The sequence below is a fragment of the Bubalus kerabau genome, chromosome 23 (genome assembly GCF_029407905.1).
Source record: "Bubalus kerabau isolate K-KA32 ecotype Philippines breed swamp buffalo chromosome 23, PCC_UOA_SB_1v2, whole genome shotgun sequence".
In the NCBI taxonomy this organism is placed as follows: Eukaryota; Metazoa; Chordata; class Mammalia; order Artiodactyla; family Bovidae; genus Bubalus; species Bubalus kerabau.
This window is the reverse complement of record NC_073646.1, coordinates 4,786,393-4,805,200: the sequence shown is the minus strand read 5'-3', so window position 1 is coordinate 4,805,200 and position 18,808 is coordinate 4,786,393. Positions and strand designations below refer to the sequence as shown.

Genomic DNA, 18,808 nt, shown 5'->3' with positions numbered 1-18,808 from the left:
GCGCGCCCCAGCCGTCGCCCAATAGCCGCGCGCCCAGAGCGTGCCCCGCCCACGGCCCGAGCGGACCAAGGGCCCCGGGGGCCCGACGGCCCGAGAGCACCCGAATGGAACGCGGACGCCGGGTCCCCGACGCGGGGGCGGCGCCCGCGGAGTCCAGGCTCAGCCTACCCGCCCTAAGAGGAAAGAAGTCCCAAGATCACTTTGCGCCGGGGCTTCCCCCAGCGCCCCCGGCAGCGCCGCCCTGCGGGGTTCCCGCCGCCAGCTCCAGGCTCGACTGGCGCCGGCCTCTGGGGGCTCAGCTGAGCCTTGGCACCACAGGGCGAATCCTCCCCTGCAGGCATGCCAGCGCCATCGTTCTGCCACCGGCTGAGCACTGGAATCCAAGGTTGCTGCCGTCGGCCTGCCTCTAGAAGGGCAGGACAGCGGGGCCCATGGTCCCAGTCCACTCTCAGCGCGAACTGGGTGGGGGTGCATGCTGAGGAGTCCTGGGGCTCCCTAAGCCCAGCTGTTGGGGCAGAAGTGATTGAAATCCCGGGGCAGGGAGCTTCCCAGCTTGGCAGGGGAAGCACACTGACTGAAACTGCCCACCCTGGCCAGGCACTAAAGTTGCTATTTGCGTTAGTGGTTTTAGGACAGGAGGTCCTGGTAAGGAACAGGAAACTAATAGGCCACCACCAACTGGGAGAGTTCGGGAAAGGTCAAAAAGTGACACCACCATGTCCAACCACCTCTCAGAATCCATCTCACTGGCATCCATCTTGGCTGAACAAGGCGTGTGCCACCAGGAAGGACCCTGAGTCAGAACAATTGGCCAAAGACAACCCGGAAACTAATCCCATCACCATAAAACCCGAGACTGCGAGCACCAAGGCAGTGCAGTCTATCCTGGCTTCCCTTACTCGCCTGCTCTCTGCTCAGGTGCCCCTTCCTAATAAAGTCTCTTGCTTTGTCAGCAGGAATGTCTCCTTGGACAATTCATTTCCAAGTGTTACACAAGAGCCCACTTTTGGGCCCTGGAAGGGGTTTCCCTTCCTGCAACAAATAACAACTCTGGAGGGGACTCTTCTTTGCTGCGACTGACATCCTGACCACTTGGGGTACTGAGGGACCAGCTTGCCTGCCGATGGACCAGACCCAGCGGCCACAACTGGGACCTTTTTGTCCCTGCTCTGCCCTTGACACGGACAACTGGCCAGAGTGCCCTGACGGGTTAGGGAACAAGAGACTTTACTGACCTTTCTCCCCTTTGCTCTCTCTTTCCTCTCCTTAACCCTTCCTACCCTCCTCTTTTTTTTCTAGGCTCCTGGTCCTGGAAGCAGGAATCTGGTCGAAGGGCCGCAACCTAAGCTGAGGATTTGAGACTGATCACCTCCTCTTGGCAGAGAACTCGAATTCTGATTCTGGTCTGGTTTGTGTTAAGGCCAAGCTCCAGTCCCCCCCTCTCTGGAAGCCCAGGGTAAAATCCCGTAAGGCCTGGGTATCTGCAGGTGGCAAGAGACGTCCTTTGGCCCTTCTCTCCCACCTCCTCCCCCCTCTTCTTTCAACCTGGCTTCCTTTCCTCCCTTTGAAATCTTTGAAGACCTGAGATATTTTCATTTACTCTGTTAGTACTTGGATCTGAAGTTCTGTGTCTCTATAGGAGGTTTTCTTAGAAACTGTAATCTTGTACTTAAGGGAGTGTCTTATGAGAACTTCCAGGTCTACGTGTGTGTTTTATGTTCTGTGTTCTGATTTATGATGCCCATTTTGCTTTGTGTGGTTACCATTTGGTTTAGACCTGCTGCCATTTTGTTAGAACTTGATTTTCTTTCCCTGTGCCTTGAGACCAGGGTTCTCAGGAACACTTATCTAGATCATCTCTAACTCCTGAGACTGAGGGAAAATGGGAAGAAGTCTTTTAAAAATTTATATATTCCAACTGTTATTTATAACTAGTGAATTTTATATCTTAATGTCTAATTCATGACTAAGTTTAGAAAATGAACCTAGATCTTGCCTTGTATCTGTCTGAATATGTGTATGTCTTGGTATGTCTTTGTTTCTGGATAACATTTTTGAAATTAATTTGTAAATGACCTCTATTTAATTGACTTAAATAAAAGTAAGCAGCTTACATATCAGATAATTCTAAATTAAACTAAATGAATTCCAGGTTCACGTGAAGTGGGAAATATTCAGTATTAAATTAATACCTGGTAACACAGACATCCATCAATATGTATAATACTTCTGTTGTACCTAGGTTTCAGTCGGTTTAGTTGCTCAGTCATGTCCGAATCTTTGCAGCCCCATGGACTACAGCACGCCAGGCTTCCCTGTCCATCACCAACTCCTGGAGCTTGCTCAAACTCATGTCCATTGAGTCGGTGATGCCATTCAATCGCCTCATCCTCTGTTGTCCCCTTCTCCTCCTGCCTTCAATCTTTCCTGGCATCAGGGTCTCTTCCAGTGAGTCAGTTCTTCGCATCAGGTGGCCAAAGTACTGGAGCTTCCTATAGGTTTAGAGGTCAAAGAAGACTATTCTGATACAATTTGTCAACAAGAAATGTACCTGATTGTGGAAAATACTTTAGGGAAACTAAGATGTGTTTTCAGTAGAAGGTATGAAAATACTGAAAAGAGTTAAGCATGATCAGGATTTTCTAAAATTGGATCACAATTAGTTGGATAAATGGATTTTGTTAGGAATGACACAGCCATAGGAAAAATGGTTAGAGCCAACTAGGTCCAGTATGACGGAGTCAACTTTCACTAGCCCTTGAGCCTTGGTATATACACCTATTGTGACATATCAGCAAACTAAATGATACACCCATCAGCACTGACTGAATCTGACCAAATGTTCTAAACCCTTTTGATTGATTTTTTTGACAAAACTTCCTAAATCAAATTCTGTTGAAGTTCTTTTGATCTCTAGTTAATTTTATGGTGCTTTAGAACACCCCTGAAACATCCCATATAGAGGTATTAAACTAATTGTGTTTATTTGGTTGGTTAAATTACATGGGAAATATTATCAAATGAGTGATAAATCCTCGCAGGTTATAATGTATGGTAAATATTACTAATATAGATATCCTAGACATTATATGGAGTTCCTAACATTCTGATATGTCCTAGAATTCTAATGAGAAGCCTGATGACTTCACAAAAGTTAACAAAAGGACTGAATGAACCAGCAAATATGCATTTAACTTTTATGGTTTCTATCTGAAAAAATCACAGGTTTGAATCTGTGTTTTGGGGGAGTAGGGAAAACCTTCCCCTCAAACTAATTATGACAAGAATTTGGTCAAGTCAGATGTTACAAACAAATAACAATTATATTTCTATCCGACTCCTCCAGAGATTGGACACTTGCTTTCTAGTAACTTTATCAGATGAGTTACGGAAGTTATCTCACTAACAGGTACAGAAATCTCAAGGAATTTTTAAGACCTTGAAAACGGAAGAATTCACCTAGCTTTGTTAGGTGAAATCTATAATAAGCTTTTGGCATGACTTTCCCAGTCCTGAAAGGTTTTATTTTAAAAGTTCAGTCTGAGACTTTAACAGCAAAGTAAAAAGTCTACGATCAATTGGTTATGTAAACCAGGTTAGGCCAAATTTTTGAGAGCATAACTATTTTGCAAACAAACTAGCCTTAATTTGGTTATATTTGATAAAAATGAGGGTAACTTTAGGGAGAAAAAGATGTTTTGATAAATGTTAAATCTCAGTTTGTTAATGGAGGTCTGTATCTAGTAAGACTCATTTCCTGGATAGTTCTTTGCTGTTATGTGATATTAATGTAAAATTTAATTGAATTCCTAAAGAACACCCTAAGTCTGTTTCTGAAACTTACCTCAGTCATCTGTCTTTGGATAAAGATCAGATGTCTCATGAGCTGCAACCAGGACTGAAGAAGGACATAGTTTAAGGAACTGTCTCCAACCTGGATGGAAGGACCTTTTTATCAGGTACTCTTAACTAGTTCATGCACAGTGAAATTGAAGGGAAATTGACTCAGACTAACTAATTCCCACTTTCAAAGGCGCCTACAGTGGACTGGTCTATAGAGAGGACAGCTGACCTGATGTCACCTTAAAACGATGCTCAAACAGAGGAGAAACTGCAATACCCAGGACAAGAAGATGACATCAGAGATAAGACAGCTTGCCCAAGATGCTGGACCTGACTAGTATGATCATTTAAAATGTTTTCTTGACTTCTTAGACCTTTGCATATAAATCAAATGCTTTTCTATCATAGGCCTGATCCCATGCTAGTTTTAGAAACAATCCGGTTGTTGGGTTTGTGGCCAATTACCTGTGTCTAGTTCTGGGTTACCCTGGTGAATTTCTCTACTCCAAGGCGCTAACTGGTTGACCCTGAGAAAAGACTGGTTGACTTTAAAAGAAAAGAAAAATTATTATAGTCAGATCCAGGTCACTTGATAATCACTAGATAGGATCCCCTCACCTGGCCAATTAATGATGCCTGCTGTGACCCTGGCCATGAGTTTATGTTCAGTTCAGTTCAGTCGCTCGGTCATGTCCGACTCTTTGCGACCCCATGAATCGCAGCACGCCAGGCCTCCCTGTCCATCACCAACTCCCGGAGTTCACTCAGACTGACGTCCATCGAGTCAGCGATGCCATCCAGCCATCTCATCCTCTGGCATCGCCTTCTCCTCCTGCCCCCAATCCCTCCCAGCATCAGAGTCTTTTCCAATGAGTCAACTCTTCACATGAAGTGGCCAAAGTACTGGAGTTTCAGCTTTAGCATCATTCCCTCCAAAGAAATCCCAGGGCTCATCTCCTTCAGAATGGACTGGTTGGATCTCCTTGCAGTCCAAGGGACTCTCAAGAGTCTTCTCCAACACCACAGTTCAAAAGCATCAATTCTTCGGCGCTCAGCCTTCTTCACAGTCCAACTCTCACATCCATGCATGACCACTGGAAAAACCATAGCCCTGACTAGACGAACCTTTGTTGGCAAAGTCATGTCTCCGCTTTTGAATATGCTATCTAGGTTGGTCATAACTTTCCTTCCAAGGAGTAAGCGTCTTTTAATTTCATGGCTGCAGTCACCATCTGCAGTGATTCTGGAGCCCCAAAAAATAAAGTCTGCCACTGTTTCCAGTTTCCCCATCTATTTGCCATGAAGTGATGGGACTGGATGCCATGATCTTTGTTTTCTGAATGTTGAGCTTTAAGCCAACTTTTTCACTCTCTACTTTCATCAAGAGGCTTTTTAGTTCCTCTTCACTTTCTGCCATAAGGGTGGTGTCATCTGCATATCTGACGTTATTGCTATTTCTCCCAGCAATCTTGATTCCAGCTTGTGCTTCTTCCAGTCCAGCATTTCTCATGATGTACTCTGCATATAATTTAAATAAGCAGGGTGACAATATACAGCCTTGATGTACTCCTTTTCCTATTTGGAACCAGTCTGTTGTTCCATGTCCAGTTCTAACTGTTGCTTCCTGACCTGCATACAAATTTCTCAAGAGGCAGATCAGGTGGTCTGGTATTCCCATCTCCTTCAGAATTTTCCACAGTTTATTGTGATCCACACAGTCAAAGGCTTTGGCATAGTCAATAAAGCAGAAATAGATGTTTTTCTGGAATTCTCTTGCTTTTTCCATGATCCACTGGATGTTGGCAATTTGATCTCTGATTCCTCTGCCTTTTCTAAAACCAGCTTGAACATCAGGAAGTTCACGGTTCACATACTGCTGAAGCCTGGCTTGGAGTATTTTGAGCACTACTTTACTAGCATGTGAGATGAGTGCAATTGTGCGGTAGTTTGAGCATTCTTTGGCATTGCCTCTCTTTGGGATTGGAATGAAAACTGCCCTTTTCCAGTCCTGTGGCCACTGCTGAGTTTTCCAAATGTGCTGGCATATTGAGTGCAGCACTTTCACAGCATCATCTTTCAGGCTTTGAAATAGCTCAACTGGAATTCCATCACCTCCACTAGCTTTGTTCGTAGTGATGCTTTCTAAGGCCCACTTGACTTCACATTCCAGGATGTCTGGCTCTAGGTGAGTGATCACACCATTGATTATCTGGGTTGTGAAGATCTTTTTTGTACAGTTCTTCTGCGTATTCTTGCCACCTGTTCTTAATATCTTCTGCTTCTGTTAGGTCCATGCCATTTCTGTCCTTTATTGAGCCCATCTTTGCATGAAATGTTCCCTTAGTATCTCTAATTTTCTTGAAGAGATCTCTAGTCTTTCCCATTCTGTTGTTTTACATAAATGTTGAGTTTATTGTTCAATTAAAGCAACAAGCAAAGTTTCAGTGAAGGAAAAAAAATCTCCTGCAATTATGGGATGGATTTATATAGATAACACCAGGCTACAAGACCTTTTAGAATTAACACCCAAGAAAGATGTCCTTTTCATTATAGGGGACTGGAATGCAAAAGTAGGAAGTCAAGAAACATCTGGAGTAACAGGCAAATTTGGCCTTGGAATACGGAATGAAGCAGGGCAAAGGCTAAGAGAGTTTTGCCAAGAAAATGCACTGGTCATAGCAAACACCCTCTTTCAACAACACAAGAGAAGACTCTACACATGGACATCACCAGATGGTCAACACCAAAATCAGATTGATTATGTTCTTTCCAGCCAAAGATGGAGAAGCTCTATACAGTCAACAAAAACAAGACTGGGAGCTGACTGTGGATCAGATCATGAAATCCTTATTACCAAATTTAGATTTAAATTGAAGAGAGTAGGGAAAACCACTAGACCATTCAGGTATGACCTAAATCACATCCCTTATGATTATACAGTGGAAGTGAGAAATAGATTTAAGTGACTAGATCTGATAGATAGAGTGCCTGATGAGCTATGGAATGAGGTTCGTGACATTGTACAGGAGACAGGGATCAAGACCATCCCCATGGAAAATAAATGCAGAAAAGCAAAATGGCTGGGGAGGCCTTACAAATAGCTGTGAAAAGAAGAGAAGCGAAAAGCAAAGGAGAAAAGGAAAAATATAAGCATCTGAATGCAGAGTTCCAAAGAATGGCAAGAAGAGATAGGAAAGCCTTCCTCAGTGATCAATACAAAGAAATAGAGGAAAACAACAGAATGGGAAAGACTAGAGATCTCTTCAAGAAAATTAGAGATACCAAGGGAACATTTCATGCAAAGATGGGCTCAATAAAGGACAGAAGTGGTATGGACCTAACAGAAGCAGAAGATATTAAGAACAGGTGGCAAGAATACACAGAAGAACTGTACAAAAAAGATCTTCACGACCCAGATAATCACAATGGTGTGATCACTCACCTAGAGCCAGACATCCTGGAATGTGAAGTCAAGTGGGCCTTAGAAAGCATCACTACGAACAAAGCTAGTGGAGGTGATGGAATTCCAGTTGAGCTATTTCAAAGCCTGAAAGATGATGCTGTGAAAGTGCTGCACTCAATATGCCAGCACATTTGGAAAACTCTGCAGTGGCCACAGGACTGGAAAAGGGCAGTTTTCATTCCAATCCCAAAGAGAGGCAATGCCAAAGAATGCTCAAACTACCGCACAATTGCACTCATCTCACACACTAGTAAAGTAATGCTCAAAATTCTCCAAGCCAGGCTTCAGCAATATGTGAACTGTGAACTTCCTGATGTTGAAGCTGGTTTTAGAAAAGGCAGAGGAACCAGAGATCAAATTGCCAACATCCAGTGGATCATGGAAAAAGCAAGAGAGTTCCAGAAAAACATCTATTTCTGCTTTATTGACTATGCCAAAGCCTTTGACTGTGTGGATCACAATAAACTGGAAAATTCTGAAGGAGATGGGAATACCAGACCACCTGATCTGCCTCTTGAGAAATTTGTATACAGGTCAGGAAGCAACAGTTAGAACTGGACATGGTAACAACAGACTGGTTCCAAATAGGAAAAGGAGTTCGTCAAGGCTGTATATTGTCACCCTCCTTATGGCAGAAAGTGAAGAGGAACTAAAAAGCCTCTTGATGAAAGTGAAAGTGGAGAGTGAAAAAGTTGGCTTAAAGCTCAACATTCAGAAAACAGAGATCATGGCATCCGGTCCCATCACTTCAAGAGAAATAGATGGGGAAACTGGAAACAGTGTCAGACTTTATTTTTGGGGGCTCCAGAATCACTGCAGATAGTGACTGCAGCCATGAAATTAAAAGACGCTTACTCCTTGGAAGGAAAGTTATGACCAACCTAGATAGCATATTCAAAAGCAGAGACATTACTTTGCTAACAAAGGTCCGTCTACTCAAGGCTATGGTTTTTCCAGTGGTCATGTATGGATGTGAGAGTTGGACTGTGAAGAAGGCTGAGCGCCGAAGAATTGATGCTTTTGAACTGTGGTGTTGGAGAAGACTCTTGAGAGTCCCTTGGACTGCAAGGAGATCCAACCAGTCCATTCTGAAGGAGATGAGCCCTGGGATTTCTTTGGAGGGAATGATGCTAAAGCTGAAACTCCAGTACTTTGGCCACCTCATGTGAAGAGCTGACTCATTGGAAAAGACTCTGATGCTGGGAGGGATTGAGGGCAGGAGAAGGGGATGCCAGAGGATGAGATGGCTGGATGGCATCACTGACTCGATGGATTTGAGTCTGAGTGAACTCCGGGAGTTGGTGATGGACAGGGAGGCCTGGCGTGCTGCAATTCATGGGGTCGCAAAGAGTCGGACACGACTAAGCGACTGAACTGAACTGATAGTAATTTAGGCATTCGTCCTGTCTGAACAACATGTGCGCCACCAGGAAGGACCCTGAGTCAGAACAATTGGCCAAAGACAACCCAGAAACTAATCCCATCACCATAAAACCCGAGACTGCGAGCCACATGGCAGAGCAGTTCTCCTGGCTTCCCTTACCCTCCTGCTCTCCACCCAGGCGCCCCTTCCCAGTAGTCTCTTGCTTTGTCAGCAGGAGTGTCTCCTCAGACAATTCATTTCCGAGTGTCACACAAGAACCCACTTGTGGGCCCTGGAAGGGGTCCCCCTTTTCCTGCAACAAGCCCAGCACACCAAGTGCCTTCCAAGTCAGAAACCACAATGCCAAGCACTGTTCGAGGAAACAGGGTCTCCCCCATCCAAGGGGGGACCTGGGGCTCCAATGAAGGGGGTTTGTCTGAGGGCACCCGGCAGTCAGTGAGAGCCAGGGTCCCACCCTAGACTCCCACCGTCTCCCACCCAGTGTCCACAACAGAAAACCTGCGGAGCGGGCCCGAGTTGCTTACCTGGTGTTAGTACTGGAAGAGGAGGTCGCCAGGGCTCAGCAGCATCAATGGGGCTCCCCTGGAGCTTGTGGGGCCACGCACTCCACCAGTTGGCCCAGCTTCATTTTTCTCCCATGGTGGACACCGATTTGCACCCCAGCCTGCACTCAGAACAGGCGCGCTGTGGCACAGGCTCGGGAGAGCTGTGCGGTGAGGGCAAGCCCCGGGCACAGCGAAGGCTGCCCTGGGCAGGGCTGAGCAGGAGAGGGCCAGAGGGCAGGTGAGGGTTGGCAGGATCCACCAGAAACTCACTTGCATTGAGTCCACAGTGGGCTTCCATAGGGAGATATCGGGGGTGGGGACCCAACAGAGAGGCTTCGGCAGACAGCGAGGGACAGGGAGGCCTGGCGCGCGGCAGTCCATGGGGTCGCACAGAGCAGACCTGACTTAGCGACTGAACAGCAACAGAGAGGCTCTCCCCCACCGAGGCCCTCTGCCGGGGTCAGGGCCTGGATGGGGCAGCTTACTGGGTTCGAAGGGAGAGCTCATCAAGGGGAGGGGCCAATTCAGAGAGGACGCTGCCTCCAGGCCACACACACGTTAACAAAGGAGGCGGGCTCGTCTGGGGTCAGTGTGCAGGGGCATCAGTGCAGCCCATGCAGGAACCCGTGTTACAGCGAGCATCCTCCCACACGGGGATCACACCCGACCAGGCACAGCCGAGGGTGGCAGCCTTGCCTGGAGCAGGGACAGGCTGCCGGACTCAGAGGGCCCAGGGGAGCCACTCGGAACCGTGTGCAGAGGAGCCAGGGCCCACCTGACAGGTGGTTCTGGTGGTGGGTATGCCACGGCCCAGCCTTCCCCTACTGGGAGGCTTGGTAGTCAGGGGAGCCGAGGCCAGGCAGGGGGTTCCGGCTGGATGCAAGCATCCTGGTAGCCAAACCTGCCCCTCTTAATTTGCTCCCCACAGGATGGCTGGAGAAACCTGCTCCCTTGCCGAGAAGCCTCTGATTGCTCCCAGACTGAAACTGCACCCCACACCCCCAACTCTGATGCTTTGGTCACTCAAAGCAGACACGCCAGGCCCACTCTCCAGGCCTGTGTCCCTGCTGGGCCATCCGCCGGGTGGCAGCCTTCAGGGCTCAGCTGGAATGTCTCCTCGGTGAAGCCCTCCCCAGCCACGGGTTAGACCCGCTCCGTCTCATGACCTGCCGACTCGCTTCCTAACGGTCCCCAGACCTGGGAAAGGCTTGGATGACTTGTGTGACGTCTTGCTGACAGAAGGCAGGCTCCTGGGGGGCCTTGCCCGTTTCGCCCTCTGCTGGCACAGCAGGCACTTTGTTCACGGTAGCAGGATGAACCGGCGACGGGTACACTGATGTCACTGGCACACCTGGGGGCCCGGGGCTCCACCAGCCACTCAGGAGGCAGGGCCGAGGTCCAAGGGTCCCTCCCCTCTTTGCTCCAGGCCCACAGTCAGCATGGTGACGGCTGGAAGAGGAACAACAGCCGTCCTCACGGCCTCGTGGAAGCTGGAAGTCGCTGGCATCTTAGACTCGAGGGAACCGGGGCTGCAGCCATGAGCGGACTCCCACACCACCTGGCCTCCCAGGAGGGAACCCGAGCCCGGCGGAGCTGGGCACGGAGGGAGTGGGCAGGATACTGCTGCGTGGTTTTATTACTATAAATATACAGTAAAAACGAACAAAAATTAGCCAATCAGAGTAAGTCAAATGACAGCACATGTGAGTCCAAGACAGGCCAGTCTGCACCCTGTCCTGCAGAATCACTGACACCAACACAGGTGGTGAGAGGTTGGGGTGCTGACCGCGCGGAGTGAGCAGTGGGACACGGCCTCCCCGCCTGTGTGTGCAGGTGTGCGTGTGTGCATTGCCACGTGTGCACCCAGAAGCACATGGTGGCTGAGAGGGGAGGGCACGCAGGGAGCCAAGGGGCTGGGGCAGGCTGCCCTGGCTGTGGCCTCTGCTCACAGGCTTGACCGGAGAGAAATGGCGTCCACCCTGAGTGCCCTGGGGCAGGGCTGCCAGCCGCCCCGGGACCGTGCTCCCTGGGGCAGCTCTGCAGGGAGCCGGGCCCTCTCTCGCTGGCCAAGGGCCGGCTCCTGGGTGCTGAGACCCACCCGCCAGGCTCAAGGCCCTGCACGGGCAGCCGGTCCGGGGCACCAAGGCCAAGCGCCCCCTCGGCCTTTCTGCTGCCCAGAAAATGTATCTTTAAAAGACGAGGTCACCTCAAATGGGACCCACAACCCCCAGGCAGGTCCCACCCCAGGAGCCCCAAACCGAAGGAATCAAGGAGGGATGGTGAGTCACGTCTACATGGCAAAGAGAGGGCAGAGGAGCCCAGAGGCCCGTCACACCCCCAGGGGGACAGCAGTGCCACTGGCAAGCGGAACCCCCGCCTGGAGGGTCCGGTAAGGTGGGCGAGGCTGCCTCTGAGAAGGTGCCAGACTCAGAGAAGGGCCCGGACAGAACCACTGCCAGCGGCCGGGCCCACGGGAAGAACGGCTGCCCGGCCGGCCGAGCTGAGGGAGGTGCCCCACGGGGCCAGTGGGGAGGGGGCGGCCACACGCACAGTGGGGCACAGGCACTGTTTCCTTCATTGGCTGAGACTCGGACCCCGCCTCCTGCCCTCCCAGAGTCCTGCGTCGTTTACTGTCGAGGCTGCACTTGGTTCACAGCTGAATTCTCCGCTCTGCTGCGTTCACTGGTGCCAACGGGCCCCACGAGCTTGGGGGCTGTGGAGGCCCATCCAGGATTCTCGTGGGCGACCAGCCTCCCGGGGTGTGCGGGGGGCACCCCAGAGCTCGGCGCCCCGGGCAGAAAGCCGCCGTCCTTCATCGTGTACCATCAGCAAACACGTCGACCACAGAAAAAGGGGTGGGCGGAGGCGACGGCCAGCTGTCCTCTCGGACGGAGGGTCACATGGCCCCTTGGAGCCGGAGACAACACCGCTGTGCAGACTGGAGGGTCCAGGGTCGTGCTGGGATCTCGGCGGAGGTGGGGGCTCCGTGCTGCCAGCTGGGCCAGGCTCTCAGAGCGGGGTCAGCTCAGCGGCCCTGGGGTCGGGGCTGGGGCCGCCAAGTGGGGGCCGGGGGTGCCCAGCGATGTGGAGGCTGCGGGGAGTCTCCATGGAGGTGGACCATCCTGTGGGGCCAGAGAGCGAGGGTCAGCGGGCGGCCTGCGGGCTCTGGGCTCCCACAGCCGCCTAGCATGTCAGCAGCAGGGCACACGGCGGGCATGGCGACCCCGGCCAGCCGAGGGGTGCCCGCCACTGGCCCCTGCCCACGCCCGCGCTGAGCTTTCTGCTTCTGCCGGGCCACTGTCCCGTCACCACTGGGTTCAGCTGGAACTCGGCACCCCCGGCAGAGGGGCACACGCAGCGGGGCCCGGGGCACCCCGGGAGGCACCCCCAGGGTGCTGTGAACTACCCCTGTGCTCAGGCCACCCCGGGGCACCGGTGCCCTGGGGCGCCACACCACGTAGGCCCCAGGCAGCTTCAGGGGCAAACCCAGGTGCCCCTGGGGCCAGCGACAGACCCTGGGGGACCCAGCGAGGGGACTGTCTTCTTAGGAGCTGAGGCTGCACACGGGAAGCCAGCTCTGCCATGCAGCCCACAAGACAAACACGGTTCTCTGCAGCCAGGTCTGAGCCATTTCCCACTTCTGGAAGTTTTACCCAAGTGGCAACACTATCTTCCAAGGGTGAGGCTGGGGCCAACGTCATAAAAGTGCCAGGTCCTATTTCAGTTGAAGCTAAGCGTTGTCACAAAAAGCGACCAAGGAAGATAGGAGAGGTCTGTGGGAGGAACATCGTTGGTGGCAGACCCCGTGGTCGGGCAGCACGGCTGACCGGGAGGGGGGCCAAGTCCTCCAAGGCCGACAGCTGGGGGCGGGACCCCACCACATTCATCTAGAAACCCTGGGGTATCGAAGGCGCCAGGTTCCTTCTCTCCAGACTTCCCAGCAGGCTGAGGTTGCCTGGAGGAGGGGCAGGGGTTCCCCCAGTGCGTCCCCCTCTTTGGGGGTGCTCTCGGAATGGCTTTCAGTAAGATGTCCGTTTGGCTGTCCGGGGACCACTCACAGACTGACCCCACAGCATGCTGGTGTTCCAGGAGGTTCCAGAGGTGGGGGACAGGCTAGCTGTCAGCAACAGTGGGGTCCTGGCTGGCGCTGAGTCACTGATCCTGGGACCCTTGAGGCTACAAGAGCCTGACTGGGCTGCCCAGTCCAGAGGGAAAGTCCTCCGGTTCCAAAGGCTGGTTGGACCCCTCCCGCAAGGACCACCTCTCTGGAGCACCCCTGCTGTGGCCTTCAGAAGCCTCTGGATTCAGAATCCAGGGCTCCAGAGAAGACTTCCCTATATGGGGAAGCAGCCCCCCGCCCCGTGTGCGAAGGCGTCACGTACCGGCTTACTCCTCTAAACCAGCGGAGCAGGAGCCGGGCCCCAGGGCTGCCAGAGGAGGAGAGAGATGGAAGCTCAGTTAGCAGGGCACTCAGAGGGGCCGCACGCTCCAGGCAGAGGCGCCGGCAGAAGCGCCGGCGGTGGACTGAGGTGCAGGCGCGGGGGCAGGGTGTGATAGGAACAAACGCCACACACACACAGACAGGCTGACGCACAAGAGGGGTGCCGAGTGCCTTTCCCGAGAGCGTGCCCGGGCCTGGTGCTAAGGCAGAGGACGCCAGGCCGGGGAAGGACACGGGCAGCCGGCAGGGACGAGGGGCTGGGCGCGGCGGGGCCCAGCAAGGGCCTCCAGCCCGCGGGGCTGCTGGGGCACTGGGCATCATGGGTCTCTCCGTTTTACGGATTTGCCCGCCCCCCCTTTATCCCATCTGGCAGGTTACACTAAGATCCATTAAATCACGCTCCCTCCACCCAGAGGACACCGTGCAGTTGCTGAAAAGAAGGCACACCCAACGTGTGGGGGCCTGCGTTCTTAAAGCCACACAGTGCCGCGGGAGATGCTCAGGGTCTCTGCTGAAGGAGGAAGCCTAGGGGACAGAGGTGGCGGCATGGGGGTGGGGGGTCACAGAGGCAGTGGGTCCCTGAGGGCCCCGGCCCGCCCCCAGGAGCAGGCAGCCAAGCTGGGGGGAAGCGGGTGCAGGACAGCCCAGCGTGGCCCCCACTCCACTCTGGCATCTAGAACCAAGCCCACCCCACTGTCCAAACGCACACCAGGGCCAACCAGTGGCCTCTGCCACTCTCCCCACCCCGCAGCTGGCCAAGATCCATAGGAGGTCTGAGACACGCTGGGGGTCCCGACCGCCAGAGGTCCCGGGCCCACTGATGGGCTGGTCCAGCCCTGCAGATGCCTGGACGCTCTGTGGGCCGCTCGAGGGGTGAGAAGTGGGGGGGGCGGCCCTGTACTGGCTGAGTGTGCTCGGGGTGCCCCCCAGTGGCACCCAGGGGCCAGGGCGAGAGGCCGTCGGCAGCATCAGGATTCGCTCAAGGCTCCGGGAAGTGGAGCCTCTCCTGACCCCTCCACCCCACCCCACCTGACCAGGTTTTCATCCTCAGGAAACACCAGGTTCTCTGGAGTCCCGAGTCGCTCTAACAGAGCTTTGCCGGTGGGTTCCTCTGGGGGGGCCTGTGTCTGCCAGTGAGCCACCTGCTGCCCTGCTTCCTCACGCCAGACCCCGACCTCCAAGCCCCCTGTTTGCACAGGCTCTGCTGCTCAACCAGAAGCCCAGGGACAAGAGACCCTTCCACACTGAAGCCCGTCTCAGCCCCCCAGTGCCCGGCCATAGTTCAAGGTGGTGTGGCTCCCGGGGCAGGCGGGGGCAGAGAGGAAGGTCTTCCCCGCCACCAGGAGGGAACCAGGCTCTGAGGGCAATGAGGCTGCTCGTCTCGACTCCAGAACCTCAGGTGTGCCGTCCTTACCTGGCAGGTAGACGTCGGCAGGTGCACTAGGCTGGCTGCGGCCGCAGGGCTCGGGGCTGCCGTCCTGCAGGACATTCTCGATGGATGGCACGCGGCTCCCTGCGGGGGATGGGGCAGGTGGGGGGCCTGCAGGCAGGAGGTGGTCCAGCCGTCCCCCCGAGCCCAGGCCCTACCCTGACTCCCCCGTTCTCCTGGGACTGAGGCAGACGGTCTATTATATTTTCTTCCTTTTTCCTTTTCTCCTGCTCCCCACACCCCTCCCAGCATGGGGCTCTGTTTTGTTTTTATTAGAAAGACATCCCATGCCCGTATTGAAAAGAACATCTGCTGTCTTCCAGAACGGGCAGGTGGGCACACAGCTCCAGGCCCACAGCAGGGCGTTCACATGGGGGGTGGATCCTCCTCTTTACATGTCAGACCTCAGCTGGGACCTGCCCTGCACTTCTGGGGCCCTCAGAGGAGCCTACATCCCGCGACAGGGCCCTGGAGGCCCCCGGTCCTGGCGCAGTGTGCAGGCAGGAAGGAGCTGCCGCCACCAGAGGGTGAAGCTGAGGCCTGAGGGGCAGAGGGGCCTGCCTGCACGGTGAGCAGGAAGCAACAGCACTGGACTCCCAGGGGGACACCCCAACGGGCCTGCAGGCCGTGGTCACCCCGTGACTCTTGGGGCCAGGGGCCATGCAGCTGGGAGGGCTCATGACGCCAGAGACGGCAGGGTGCTCGGGGGATCTTGACCACACCTGGGCCTCCCCCAACACCAAGCCTGGTGAGCCTCTGTCTCCCTGTCTAATGCGGGGAGGCACCACCGGGACGGCAGAGGGATGGCGTCTCCACGTCGCATCACCTCCCTTGAGGCCCCGCCGTGGCTTGGGGGGTCCCCGCCCCACCCAGAGCCAGTGCCTGGCAGCGGTAGCCAGGACTGGACCCCAGGGGCCACCGAGTGCTAATGAAACCCTCTGCTCAGGAAGGGTGCCAGGACCCCTGGACGGGGGACACACAGGGGAGGGGCTGGCTGAGCTGTGCACGCCCTCCGGCCATTGGCCACACCAGGCCCGAGTCCCAGAGGCCCCGGTGGGACCCCGCCGTGGTGGGACAGGCAGAGCCCCAGGCCAAGAGCATGGGGCACCAACCGGAGCAGAACCGTCCAGGGGGGAAGAGAACAAACGGCTGTTGCCACTAAAGGACAGGCAAGGAGGGAAACCGGGTGGCCAAGGGCTGTCCTCCGGGAGACGTGCAGGAACCGCGGCGTGTGGTCGGCCAGCACGGCTCAGAGAACCCTCAGAGGAGCAGGGGCGGAGCATGGCAGGGCTCAGGCCGGGGAGCACTCACCTTGCTTCAGCGACGAAGTCTCATCCACTGTCTCCGTCATGAAGCTCTAAGACACAAGAGACGTGCTTGGACCCTGGTGCTGACATCCGGGCCCTGGACACGGGGGCCCCCACGGCCTTCACCCACCAGCAGTGGGGGCTGGGAGGCCAAAAGGCAGGAGGCGGGGACAGACGGACAGGGAGGGGGCCTCACCTCGGGGGAGCTGCTCAGCGCCAGCCCCGCCCCACCCAGCGCGGGCAGAGCCTCTGAGTCATCCTCCTCGTGGATGGGGGACGACGGGGACCGGAGGGTGCTGGGGACAGAGCAGGCAGAGGACAGGCGGGTGAGCTCAACCAAGCCAGCCCCAGGGGCCCCAAAACCCGGGGAGGGGCCAGCACAGGTGCACCAGGCCAAGGAGTGTGTGGCAGGAGGCCCCCAGGGCCCTCACAGAAGGGAAGGGAGCCGCAGTGGCAAAGCCCGGGGGGAGCGCAGGTGGCGAAAGGACAAGCCCGGGGCCTCCCCATCTTTGGAGCCACTCTAACACGCAGAAGGCGGCGAGGCCGTGGGAGTTCTACAGAACCTGTGCCTCCTTTATACTGTTCTAGAAACCCCGTGAGTGTCTGAGAAAAACAGCCCAGCAGGGCTGGTCACCAGCACCTCCAACGGCGGCCCGGAGGACTCATGACTGACCTGTGGCCAGACCCCAGGCACGTGGCCCCCAGCTCATGGGGGGCGGACGGGGTGGGGGAGGTGCAGCTGGCAGGGCTGCACGCTGCCGCAGGGGGCTGCCGGTGCCGGGCTCACCTGTCGGGGGACTTGTTCCGGGGCTTGCCCTTCTGCAGGCTACTTTCCACCATCCGATCGATCCCGGCAAGTGGACAGCTGGCCTGCGACAGGCCATCTGAGACGCCCGAGTAGGTGATCTCCTCATAGAGGGGAGCCGTGGGGACGGCTGGGGGGATGGCAGGGGGCACCGCCCGAAGGCCGTTGAGTGCCTCAAGCAAGGAGACGGGCTCGTAGCCGGGCGGGATGCTGTCGGCGCTCTGCGGACGGAGGGGGGTGAGGGGCCAGCCGGCTAGGCGCCCGCCCACTGCCCACGGCGCCCCCAAGACGGTCTGCTCCCCAGAGCCTGCTTTCTGACGTCCCCTGTCCACTCCACCTTCCAGGGTCTCATCCCCCGCCCTCGGGGGGCACCCCTGCCCAGGGAGGCCTCGGCCATCAGCCACGGCCCTGGACATCCAAGTGTCCGTCCGTGTGGCGCCCAGGATGGAGGCAGAGAAGGCGTCCAGAAGGCCGCCCGCCCCGGCCTCAGCCAGCCGCTGCCTGGCTTTCTGCTCCTGCCCGGTGGGCACAGAGAGTGGGGGGGCGCAGTTAGTAAGAGGAAGGGCCGGAGCAGGAGGGCAGCAAAGCCATGGGAGAAGCCGCTGGGAGCACGCGGTCCAGGCCAAGAGGACCCGCCCGACACAGGGGTCGGGCCTGGAGACCCTCTGGGGCTGCGCAAGCACTGCTGGGCCGACACGGGCTCCCGGGAGTCTAATGGGCCCAAGACTGGTACTGCCCACGCAGGGAGGATCCACCCAACGGGCTAAGTTCAGGGCTAAAGGCGAAGGGAGCGGGAGGCCAGGCACCAAGGGTGTTAGTTGGGCCACCAGGGCCGCGGGTGGGACGGCCACCTGCCATCAGCTTGTGAGCGAGGTGAAGGGCAGCGCGCTCTCCTCGGAAGCCCTGCCTGCCCCGCTGGCCTGCAGGAGGTGACAGGGTGACCCTGGGGGCCGGGCGGGCAGAGGGGCCGGCTGGGGCTTCCTGTCCTCAGCCGGTACCTCTGGGCCACCTGGGACCACGGCGCCTGCATCTGCTCCCAGGCTGCCTGCAGGTTCATGTTATTACTCTGATCTCCCTCGCCCCTTGGAACAGGGGGAAGAAAAGGCAATCTCTGTGTCTAAGCTGACCCTTGGGGACCCCGACTCTCTGCCTTTTACCAAGGGGGGTCCAGGCAGAGGCCCGGCCCGGCAGCTACTCACTAGCTGGCCCCTGCCTGCCCCCACCCCGAGATGCAGGGAAAACGAGAGAAATATGAGTGTCGGCCCGCAGGGCAGGGGTGCAGGGCGAGCAAGCGTGAGGGACGTTTGCAACAAGAGCGGCAGCCTTAGTTCCACCTCCGACGTCATTCCACTGCCAGCAAGAAAAAAAAGGGAAACAGAACACTCGGGAGGAAGCAGAGCTGGCGAGAGGGGTGCCGGGGCTTCGTGCCGACAGACCTTGTGTTCTGCTTGTTCCACAAAACTCCCTTCCTGGGCGGGCACGCCGGGACTGGGGAGAGTGGGTCTGACAGGTTAAAGGAACTGGACACACTGGCCTGGGTGAAAGTGCATGCCCGCTCCCGTCACTGCAGTCATCGGGGCACGGGGCAGAG

General features: G+C 55.5%; 1 protein-coding gene and 2 long non-coding RNA genes across 7 annotated transcripts in view; 2 read left to right on the top strand and 1 right to left on the bottom strand.

The window, feature by feature from the left end:
• Positions 1-56: 56 nt before the first annotated feature.
• LOC129637227 (uncharacterized) lies at positions 57-1,673 on the top strand. The gene is made up of 3 exons (XR_008707389.1): positions 57-385; positions 957-1,209; positions 1,300-1,673. It is a non-coding gene; the product is annotated as an uncharacterized LOC129637227 (long non-coding RNA).
• Positions 1,674-3,137: 1,464 nt separating this feature from the next.
• On the top strand, positions 3,138-10,730 carry LOC129637228 (uncharacterized). Its single transcript, XR_008707390.1, has 4 exons — positions 3,138-3,409; positions 3,870-3,959; positions 4,034-4,180; positions 10,164-10,730. It is a non-coding gene; the product is annotated as an uncharacterized LOC129637228 (long non-coding RNA).
• Positions 10,731-10,853: 123 nt separating this feature from the next.
• Positions 10,854-18,808, bottom strand: part of MGRN1 (mahogunin ring finger 1) — a 36,893-nt gene continuing 28,938 nt past the window's right edge. For 2 of the 5 annotated variants that reach the window (XM_055561177.1, XM_055561178.1), the window contains 6 exons: positions 17,200-17,438; positions 16,609-16,708; positions 16,417-16,462; positions 15,091-15,189; positions 13,618-13,662; positions 10,854-12,357 (listed from right to left, as the gene is read on the bottom strand). In XM_055561177.1, the coding sequence (XP_055417152.1) occupies positions 13,622-13,662; positions 15,091-15,189; positions 16,417-16,462; positions 16,609-16,708; positions 17,200-17,438 (525 nt within the window). In that variant the 3' untranslated portion in view covers positions 10,854-12,357; positions 13,618-13,621. Of the gene's footprint in view, positions 12,358-12,888; positions 13,009-13,617; positions 13,663-15,090; positions 15,190-16,416; positions 16,463-16,608; positions 16,709-17,199; positions 17,439-18,808 lie in introns of all 5 variants that reach the window. The other 3 variants (XM_055561175.1, XM_055561176.1, XR_008707387.1) reach the window with 2 other exon arrangements.